At 44.7% G+C, this 11020-nt stretch overlaps 1 protein-coding gene across 6 annotated transcripts in view; it reads left to right on the top strand.

Moving 5' to 3' along the window:
- LOC130907807 (NACHT, LRR and PYD domains-containing protein 12-like) overlaps positions 1-11020 on the top strand; it is a 48732-nt gene that overhangs the window by 26614 nt on the left and 11098 nt on the right. For all 6 annotated transcript variants that reach the window (XM_057823697.1, XM_057823617.1, XM_057823542.1 and 3 more), the window contains 4 exons: positions 431-2246; positions 3084-3254; positions 4509-4682; positions 6532-6702. In XM_057823697.1, coding sequence (XP_057679680.1) covers positions 431-2246; positions 3084-3254; positions 4509-4682; positions 6532-6702 — 2332 coding nt within the window. The remainder of the gene's footprint in view (positions 1-430; positions 2247-3083; positions 3255-4508; positions 4683-6531; positions 6703-11020) is intronic.

The following is an 11020-nucleotide window of genomic DNA, read 5'->3' as shown; positions in this document are numbered from 1 at the left end:
GGATTTGACACATCGTATATCGAGGTTGAGCAAATGAGCACGGGGTCATTTACATTCCAAAAATGGCCCTTTTTGACATTAGTTTGTAAACAATCGACATTATTGTCACAAAACTTGAAAACTGACACTTTCTGACACATTTGAATGAAATGAAACGTCATCTTTTACATCTGGAAGGAATCTTTTCATGCCTCTGGCTCTATCTCTCTCCCTCTCAGCCCTTGGAGCTCTGGCAGAGGGTCAAACGGAAAAGAGAAAAAAAATATATTGCATTATTTACGAATAGCCATTTTCAAACTATTTTTAAATTCACACACGAGTATCACATAATTGTCAAATATAATACTGTAACGTCATAATTTATCAATGAATTTTTAAGTGTGGAATGGAATTGCTTTGTCTTTAACGGGTCACTGCTGCTTTCTTGCAGGCGCCGACTTCTCCGTCAACGATGACGATCAGATTGCCAGATTGAAGAGGGAGCTCCAAGACAACCTGCGGCGTTTATACAGCTTTGCTTCCGAGGGCACCACCCAGCGCTGGCAGCAGCAGCCTCTGGCGGAAGTCTACACAGAGCTGGACGTCACCTCCGGGGCAGACGTCAGCCCAGACGGGCGGCACGAGGTCCTTCAAGTGGAGACGTGTGCCGCCGAGGCCAAGGTGTCTATCCTGCCGTGCGACATCTTCAAAAACCATGACGGGAAGGCTCGCCCGATACGCACGCTGCTCACCTTTGGCTTCGCGGGAATTGGGAAAACCTTCCTGATTCAAAAGTTTGTGTCGGACTGGGCCAATGGTAGTACTAACCAGGATGTGGACTTCATATTTCCTTTCACCTTCAGCGAGTTAAACATGGAGAAAGGGGAGAGCTTTACGTTGGCTAAGCTGATCCAAACTTTTGTCTGCGGAGACAGGCACATGAGCGAGACACTGAACAATATATTTGTCAACCTGCAAACTTCTGGGAAGCGGGACTTTGAAAGCAGCCGAATCAAGATCTTGTTTATCCTCGACGGACTGGATGAGTGCAACTTCAAAATTGACTTGAAGAAAGTGAGGAAAGTGGACATGGACGTGAGGGAAAGCTACCCGCTGGAGGTACTGCTGGCATATCTCATCAAAGGGAACTTGCTTCCCTGCGCCCGGGTTTGGATTACAACGCGGCCCGGGGCAGCCCACGATATCCCTTCCGACCTCATAGACAGCCGAACAGAGGTTAGAGGATTCAGCGATTCCCGGAAGTTGGAGTACTTCAGGAAAAGGTTCCCAAATGAGGAGCGCGTCATTGAGCACATTTGGAAATCTCCCACCATCGTCATCATGTGCCACATTCCCATCTTCTGCTGGCTCACCGCCATAGTTCTTAAGGGTACTTTGGCCAAAGGGAAGAAGGGAGAGCTTCCCACAACGCTGACTTACATGTACTCAGCGCTTATAGGTCACCTCCTAGAAAACTCCAAGGAGACAAATACAACGGAGTACGTTTGTGGCGTGAAAGCGCTAGCAAAGCTGGCCTTTGACCACACCATGAATCAGCGTCAGATCTTCTATGAAAAGGACCTAGAGGACAGCGGTTTTGATTACAGCCAAGCCGCTAAATACTCCGGTTTGTTCACCGAGGTGTTAAGGGAGGTCCATCCGCTCAGAAGCAACAAAAAAAAGATGTTTCAGTTTATCCACCTGACCATCCAGGAGTATCTGGCCGCACTGTACGTGATGATGAGCCTCTTCCACGACAACAAGAACGTACTGAATGATTCCGAATGGAAAAAAATAAACCAGAAGGCAATCACTGAGGTCCAGCAGTCGGCTCTGGAGAAAGCCTCAGAGAGTGAAGGAAACCTGGACATGTTCCTCCGCTTCCTCCTTGGCCTTTCCTTACCGTGCAACCAGGAACTAGTGGGGGAACTGCTGAAGGCTCCTCAGGACTGCGGGCAAAGCAAGTCAAAGACAGTCGATTTGATCACGGAAAGGATCGAACAGAACACTCCAGAGAAGAATGTCAACTTATTCTACTGCCTAAACGAGCTGAAGGACGACTCCTTGCTGAAGCGGATCCAGAAGGAACTCGATTCAGGACGACGTCTGTCCTGGTATCAAATGTCAAATGACATGTGGTCGGCCCTGGCCTTTTTCTTACTTACAGACGACGAAACCAGGAAGTCCTTTCATCTTTCCAGCTACTCTCCAGGGCCTTCGGGGCTCGAGAAGCTGCTGTTGGTTGTCAAGGCTTCTCAAAAATCAGAGTATGTGCTCGACAGTGAAGTAAAGTGGAGTGCGAAAATTCCAAAAGCACAATGATAAATCCAAGAACAAGTGCACAAAACACAAACAAAACAATTAAAATTTACTAAAAAATCAACAAAAAAGATTAAATTTTTCTTTTTTTTAAAAGAATTTCTTAAAAGAAAACGCGACAACAAATCTGAAAACAAAACAAAATTAAGAAACAGTAAATGGTTGGCAGTAATGGCGAAGTTGACTGGTCGCTGTTTGGACAAGAGGAACGAAAACTGTATACCGCGTTTGTAACTACTTTTGAAGTGATGATGATTTCAAACTATTACTCGAGATGAACAATTTTCATTGCTGCCCAACCTTAATTTCAATAGTCCGACTAAGTCATTGAAATACGTAAAGACGTTAAGAAGCTTTCTCTATGCGACCAAACAAAAAGCTGGGTCAGTGTAACAGGTTCACCTTAAGTTTATCCTGAAACTGGGGGAAATCCAAAATCTTGAAAAATCTCAAATAAATCCAAAGTTAAATCCAATTAATAATCTTGGAATTAAAAAAAAAAAAAAGACTACGATTCACACATCGTTGTCGTACGAGATGACTGTCCTTGATGACATCCAAAACAAAGACTGTGTCACGTGCAGCTTAAGAGATGTTGGTGACATTATCAGGAGAAAATAAAATGCATAATAACTTTAGGTTTTGTAATTTGCTCTTTATTTTGTTGTTGTCTTGTTTTGTATCTTGAAATAAAATATATTATTATTGTTCAAAGCACCATACTAAAGTCAGCAGAAGATAGGTTTGGCTCACTCTCACGTGTTCCTTCTTCCTGTGTTCTCCAGTCTAAGTTTATGTAACCTAGACAAAGGCAGCTGTCATCTGCTGGCTTCCGTTCTCAGTTCTCCATCCAACCTGAGGCATCTGAATCTGGGCTTGAACCATCTGTCGGACGAGGGGGTGGAGATCCTCTCGAAAGGACTGGCCAGCCAACACTGCAACTTAGAAGTCCTCAAGTAAGGAGCTTTGCAACTCAGAAATATACCTCCAGTTCGTAATCTTCTGTGGCCAAAGATAAAGGCCAAAATATACCGGACGCGTCTCTGGTCCGGTTCTGGAAAGATATAGCGCCGGAGCCTATCCGTTTCCATTCTGTCCTATTGTTCAAAGTATAGCGGCTGCGTCAGTGTCCCAGACTGACTGCGGACCATTGTAGTTTAGGCTATTTTCTATTTTTGCCGGAGACGCATCCTTCAAAATGGGCGGAGCAAGGCCTGGAATCAAAAGCCCACTTGCTTATTCACGGTTAAAACACATGCGAACATGGACAAAGAACGCTTCATCATGGAGGTGGAAAGTCACAATGTGATTTATGATGCAGCAGGTCATTTTATTAAAAAGGAAGCTGCATGGCGTCTTATTTTGTGTGTTTTTCTGGAAAAAGATATCAAACACACGACATTCCAACAACTTTGTTTTTTATTAACTCAGGGCGATAAAAATTCCCACAAACTGTGGTCTTGGCAGGCTGTCTCTCTCACTCCGGCGTCACATGACCAAAACAACATCACCGTTGCGTGCACTTCAGGGTGCCTCGAAAAACATTCAATCAGAATATTACACATGGGACACCACAGCAGAAGCTATGAGGATGGACGGCGAGGTATTATGCAAGTTATGTAGTTTAATACAGAAAAGCTCATGGTAAAAGCAAAAAAAAATTCGGAAAAAATGTTCAGTCAAATCAAGTCCACCTCTCTCTCTGCTTCTCTGATTAGTACAGACTGTGTGTTTGTCGTTGCTTTTTATGCCACATTATCGTGCGCAATTACGCGGAACCTCACGACGAGACGGAATTGCCGGACCCCTGCTGTGCGCAGCCAGTACGATTTTTTTACGTACTGTGGATTAGGCAGTCAACGTGGCCGGTATATTTTGGCCCTAAAGCAGACACAGTTTTACTTTGAGTAGAACCTTCTTCATTTTAACCAGGTTCCTTTCCTGACTTCAGGTAATTATCTTATTTTCATTCAGAAAAAAAAATTCTCGTCATGTTTACATAATTTTTCATTCATCGAACATTTAGTTTAATGCTTTTTAAGGCCTGAATTTTCACAGAATTCATTTCATACTTTTGATGCATTTCAATAACCCGCATCAACCCTGCATTCGTCAAGAAAAGGCAGACACGATGTTACTTTCAGCAGAACTTTCATCACGCAAAGCATGTCCTCTTCTTGACTTCAGGCAATTATATCATTGTGTTGCAGCCTGTCCGACTGTGGGATCACCAGTAAAGGATGTGTTTCATTGGCCAAGGCTCTCAAGTTAAACCCCTCCCATCTTCAAGAGCTGGACCTGAGCTGGAACAAACTGTCGTATGAAGGGGTTGAGATCCTCTCGGAAGGACTGGACAGCCCACTCTACATCTTAAAAGTCCTCAGGTATCGAGCTCCTCCAGTTTGTAATCTTTCGTAGATCCAATCGACTAATCAAAAGAATCACTACTGCTCTGAGCAGCAAGTCTAATAAATTATGTGGAAAAAAAACATTTTAACCCTCAAGTTTACATACTTTTCAATGCCTCGAGCGTTTAGTTTGAATGCTTTTTAGGGCTGAATTTGGACAATTTCCCTTTCATGACAAATCCAAAAACAAGTGCACAAAACACATACAAAACAACTAAAAATGACTTAACAATCAAAAATCACAAAACAGATGATTAAAAAAACAAAAAAAACCTCAAGCAAATCACACAAAAAAATCAAATTAAAAAACAATTGATTATAAGAAAACGCGACAACAAATCCGAAAACAAAACAAAATTAACTCATTCACTACTAAAGACGTGTTCATATATTTTTGGAACACTTAAGTTCGCTACCAAAAATGTGTAGAAACAAGAATTGATGATCTTCAACTGCTCATAACTGAAGAACGGAAAAGAGTAGAAAAACCTCTTTTTATGATGAAAAATTTGGATGTACTTTTGTGTAGCCATCAAACAAAATATTCTGTGGCACATGGCATATCAGCCGAAATCATTGCAAATGAACAAAAGGCGGTGGCTTCTGAAAAATGGCTGGGAGTGAATGAGTTAAGAAACCAAAAATGGTTGGCACTGGTGGCGAAGTAGTGGCTGTTTGGATGAGACGATAGTTAACTTTATGACGGTGTATATTGCTACTTTTGAAGTGATGATGACTGTGTGATTCATTGCATAGATTTCATGCTATTACTTGAGATGAACAATTTTCATTGCTGCCCAACCCTCATTTCAATGCTCTAAGTCATTGACATAAGTCAGGGGTGTCCAAACATTTTGCAAAGGGGGCCAGATTTGTTGTGTTAAAAATGTGGGGGGCCGACCTTGGCTGATGTCAATTTCTCGCTACGTATCTTCCCTGTAATCTTGTCATGTCAGCGTGTCTTTTTTGGTAATATCGCCTCACATCAAACTCTTTAAAAACAGCGACTGTGTCTTTGCAAATGAGGCAGACACAGTTGTTGCGTATTTTAGTGAAGTAATCGTCCAATTTCTACCTATCCTTGAAGCCATCGCAGTCAACTTTTTTTTTTGATTGTCGCCATTTTAGAAAATTGGGAGTAAAGGGTCACACGGGGTAATGTTGCTTCGAGTGCTTCTGCCATTTAGTGCGTAAATGAGGAGCAGCATTTAGTGTGTAAGCTACTTCATATGCTGGAACCAGCACTGCTGACCAATTTATTAAGTCTGTGTGCGGGCCAGACGGGATTGATTTTATGACAGAGGCTGGGGGCCGGATGAAATTGGACCACAAGCCGCATTTGGCCCCCGGGCCGGACTTTGGACATGTCTGACATCAGTAAAGACGGTAAGAAATTGTGTCTCTATGCGAGCAAACGAAAAGCTGGGTCAGTGTAACAGGTTTACCTCAAGTTCATCCTGAAACAGTGGGGAAATCAAAATCTTGAAAAATCTTAAATGGGTCAAAGTTTGAGTTAAATCCAATCTATAATCTTGAAGAAAGAAAAAAAAAAGACTACGATTTACACGTTTTGGTCGTACGAGATGACCGTCCTTGATAACATCCAAAACAAAGACAGCGTCACATGCAGCTCAAGAGACGTTGGTGATATTACCAGGAGAAAATAAAATGCATAATAGCTTTGGGTTTTGTAATTTGCACTTTATTTTGTTGTTGTCTTGTTTTGTATCTTGAAATGAAATCTATTATTCAAAGCACCATACTAAAGTCAGCAGAAGATAGGTTTGGCTCACTCTCACGTGTTCCTCTTTCCTGTGTTCACCAGTCTATTTGATTGTGACCTGGACATTGGCAGCTGTCACTTGTTGGCTACTGTTCTCAGTTCTCCATCCAACCTGAGGCATCTGGACCTGTACTCCAATGATCTATCGGACAAGGGGGTGGAGATCCTCTCGAAAGGACTGGCCAGCCAACACTGCAACTTAGAAGTCCTCAAGTAAGGAGCTTTGCAACTCAGAAATCTACCTCCAGTTCGTAATCTTCTGTGCATACGGTTGACTAATCTAACGAATCACTGCTGCTACTAGCCAAAGATAAAGGCCAAAATATACCGGACGCGTCTTTGGTCCAGGTCTGGAAAGCTATAGCTCCGGAGCCAATCCATTTCCATTCTATCCTATTGTTGCGGCCGTGTCAGTGCTCCGGACTGAGATGTGTCCCGGAGCCCGCCGGATGGCTTAAGCAATTTTCTATTTTTGCCTAGGACGCATCGGTCAAAATGGGCTGAGGAAGGCCTGGAATCCACGGCCCAGTTGCTTATTCACGCTTAATATACCTGCTAACGTGGACAAAGAATGCTTCATCAAGGAGGTGGAAAGTCACAATGTGACTTCAGATCATTTTTATAAGGGCAGAATTAAAAAGGAACCTGCATGGTGTCTTATTTTGTGTTTTTCCGCCAAAGATAACAAATGCACGACGCGCTGACAACTTTGTTTTTTGATTAACTCAGAGCGATAAAATCTTCCACAACCTGTGGCTCTTGGCAGGCTGTCGCTCACTCTCACGTCACATGACCAACATGACATTACCAGCCTCCCTTCTGCCTGGGCTACCGGCCGCGGGAGTGGGGGGAGGTCAGGGCTCCAATCTCGCATCGCCCCGTGGCGGCTGCTCTGCATCCTCCTGCTTCCGCCTTCCCCTCTCTTCTCTGACTGGGTTTCCGCCCTGTGCTCCATCACGGGTCGGTGGCTGGGCGCCGGTGTATCGGATGGATGTTGCCTGCTCCGGCGGGGGACCCTGCCCTGGGCTTGGTGGGCCGCTTGGGGGTCCTGTGAAGTGCCATGCCGGTTGGGGGCTGCGGTCGTGGCTCGTGGGCCTCGTTGGGCTGACGGAGGTGGTGGTGGGGTTGGTTGTGCGTCCCCTCTTGGTTGATGGGTGCGCGTGTGGCCCGGGAGGGGACGATGGCTCCTTTGCTGGGCTGCGGTAGGAGGCATGTGCTGCGCTGAACCCCCCCGCCGTCCCATCCTCCCTCCCCGGGCTGACTGGGTGAGGGCGGAGGCCCTGGGTTGGAGCCCGCGTCGCGTCTCCGCTTGTCTGCGTGGCTGTTGCGCGCTCGGTAGGGCTCGCGTGCGGCTGGATGTGATAGGGCGCGCTCGGGTGGGGGGTCCCGATGCCAGGAGTGGCGATGGGTCGGTCACCAACGGGCTTACACTCACAAAGGATTAACACGATTACTGGGTTCCAGATCATAGAGCTGATTTGTGTACACTCTGCCACTTTCAACCACTTGGCTTATAGACTCCCCCACCCCCGTCCCCCTCTTTCCCTGGTCAGCTGGTGGTGTCAACCGGAAATACATCTCGCTGACAATAGCACCAACATATTAGTAATTAGTGTAGACGTTCAATGTATTTCTTGTTGTTTGTTTGTGGTTCTTTTTGTTCTTCTCTTGTGTTTTTCTTCTGTTCCCCCATAACCCCTTCCTGTTCGCTGCTTTGTCATAATATACAAGGTATGTTGAATGATCACAATGGGAGTATGTCATTCTCTCAATGTGAAACATTAAAACTGTTCAGACCAAGCGGGTGCTTAGACTTCTATCCTCCGTGTCAAACAGCTGAACAGTACAGGTTTTAAAAAATGAATAGATAAAAAACACCGTTGCATGCACTTCAGGTTGCCTCGGAAAACATTCGATCAGAATATTACACATGGAACACCACAGCAGAAGCTATGAGGATGGACGGTAAATTATTATGCAAGTTATGTAATTGAAAACAGAAGTAGTGTCACAAACTTATGGTAAACGCAAAAAAAAAAAAAATTGGGAAAAAATGTTCAAATTCAGTCCACCTCTCTCTTTGCTTCTCTGATGGGTACAGACTCCGTGTGTTTGTTGTTGTTTTTAATGCCACATTATCGTGCGCAATTACCCGAGAGCTCACGACGGGACGGAGTTGCCGGACCACGGCCGTGCGCAGCCGGTATGTTTTGCCAATATTTGACATACTGCGTAGCACGCAGTCAACGTGTTCGGTATATTTTGGCCCTAAGGCAGACACAATTGTACTTTGAGTAGAACCTTCTTCAATTTAACCAGGTTCCTTTCCTGACTTCAGGTATTTATCTCATTTTCATTCCCCCAAAAATTTTTCCCGACAAGTTTACATAATATTTTATTGCTCAAACATTTAGTTTAATGCTTTTTAAGGTCTGAATGTTCACAAAATCCATTTAATGACTTTTGATGCTTTTTAATGACCCGCATCCACCCTGTATATAATGTAAATACACCAGATGCATGATTGTTCCGGTTCTGGTCCGGCTCAGTCTTGACTGCGTGCCACGCAGTACGTAAAATGCAGGCAAATCATACCGGCTGTGCACGGTTGCAGTCCCCCAACTCCGTTCCCTCGTGAGCTCTCGCTTGATCACGTGCGATAATGTGGCATTTAAAACGACAAACACACGGAGTCTGTACTCATCAGAGAAGCAGAGAGACAGCACATTTTTTCTTTGCATATTGATATTTTAGTTGTGTCTGTCTCTTAATTCCAGATTGACTGCATCATGTTGAGATCAGGGCTCCGTGTGTGGGGTAAGGGGGCCTATTATGCCCTTGGTTGTGTCGGTGGGCTTATAGCTTTGTGCACATTTAAAATTTATGCTACATAACATCTCATAGAGCTGTTATAAACAACTCTTAAATAATAGGTAATATTTATAAAATCGATAGCGAATTATATACTACACGAACTAAAAAACTGCGTACTTGGAATGGCGTTCCGCAAGCAACACGTCACTTCCGCTCATTAATATTCATTACATTAGCTACTGTTGCTAAATTGGGACAAGCCACCGTTTGTCCCTAATAGGAAATGAATGGAAGTCGTGTACGAAAGAGATGTTTACAGAGCTAAATCTACCAATTCTCTTCGAAAATGATGTGCCTGCTGCCAAATTCACTGGCAAAGATGTGGAACAACATAAAAATGTTGAGTTAAAGAGATGGCTTGAGTGTCGAAGGCTGAAAAAGACGAAAAAAATGAGCCGACCGAAGCATAGCTTTAGCTTTTTTATCGACGCGACTGACAATGACATTCTCCTTTTTTTTTTTTTTTTCCCCCCATTATGACAAAGCAGCGAACAGGAAGGTATTATGGGGGGACAGAAGAAAAGAAATACAAGAGAAGAAAGAAAAGAAACATACACAAAGAACAACAAGAAATACATTGAACATCTAAACTAGTTACTAATATGCTGGTGGTATCGTCAGCGAGATGTATTTCCGGTTTACACCATGTGGGGGCCTATTGGCCAGTGAAAGAGGAGAATGGGGGTGGGGGTGTCTATAAGCCTATAAGCTAAGTGATTGAAAGGGGTAGAGTGTACACAAATCAGTTCTGTGATCTAGAACCCAGTAATCGTGTGAATCTCTTATGAGTGTGAGCCCGTTGGCGACCAACCCTACGCCGCCGCATCGCCAATCCCGGCACCGGGACCCCCAACCCGGGCATGCCCTACCACATCCAGCAGCACGCAAGCCCCACCGGGCGCGCGACAGCCACGCAGACGGGCGGAGAAGCCGCGCGGGCGCCAACCCAGGGTCACGGCCCCCACCCAGCCAGCCCGCGGAGGGAGGGCGGGCGGGGGAGCGGGGGGCCATGCGCAGCCCATCCCTCCTCCCGCAGCCCAGCAAAGGAGCCATCCCCCCATAGCCCCCCCCCCCCCCGGGACCCAGGGTGGTCCCCCAGGCCACCCGCGCACCCATCAACCGGACAATGACAATGACATTGACATTCTCATATTTCAACAAGCTATCCTTTACCATCAGTCCTGTCTTTCTTATATATCCTCTGGTTGTCCTACATCTCTTACCATTTTTGGGGGTAATTTAGTTAGCTTTGTGTAGCGATCGCAAATGCTACTCAGTGACAGCCAACGAACACTTTTAATTTTTTCATTGATAACACATCTTAATTCTATAATTTATTTACCCCAAACCCCCCCCCCCCTTGCTAAAGTTGTTTATTATATACAGTGCCTTGCAAAAGTATTCGGCCCCCTTGAATCTTGCAACCTTTCGCCACATTTCAGGCTTCAAACATAAAGATATGAAATTACATTTTTTTGTCAAGAATCAACAACAAGTGGGACACAATCGTGAAGTGGAACAACATTTATTGGATAATTTAAACTGAAAAGTAGGGCGTGCAATATTATTCGGCCCCTTTACTTTCAGTGCAGCAAACTCACTCCAGAAGTTCAGTGAGGATCTCTGAATGATCCAATGTTGTCCTAAATGATAGAAT

The sequence above is a fragment of the Corythoichthys intestinalis genome, chromosome 1 (assembly GCF_030265065.1).
Source record: "Corythoichthys intestinalis isolate RoL2023-P3 chromosome 1, ASM3026506v1, whole genome shotgun sequence".
Taxonomy (NCBI): domain Eukaryota; kingdom Metazoa; phylum Chordata; class Actinopteri; order Syngnathiformes; family Syngnathidae; genus Corythoichthys; species Corythoichthys intestinalis.
This window is presented reverse-complemented; position numbering and strand designations above follow the sequence as displayed.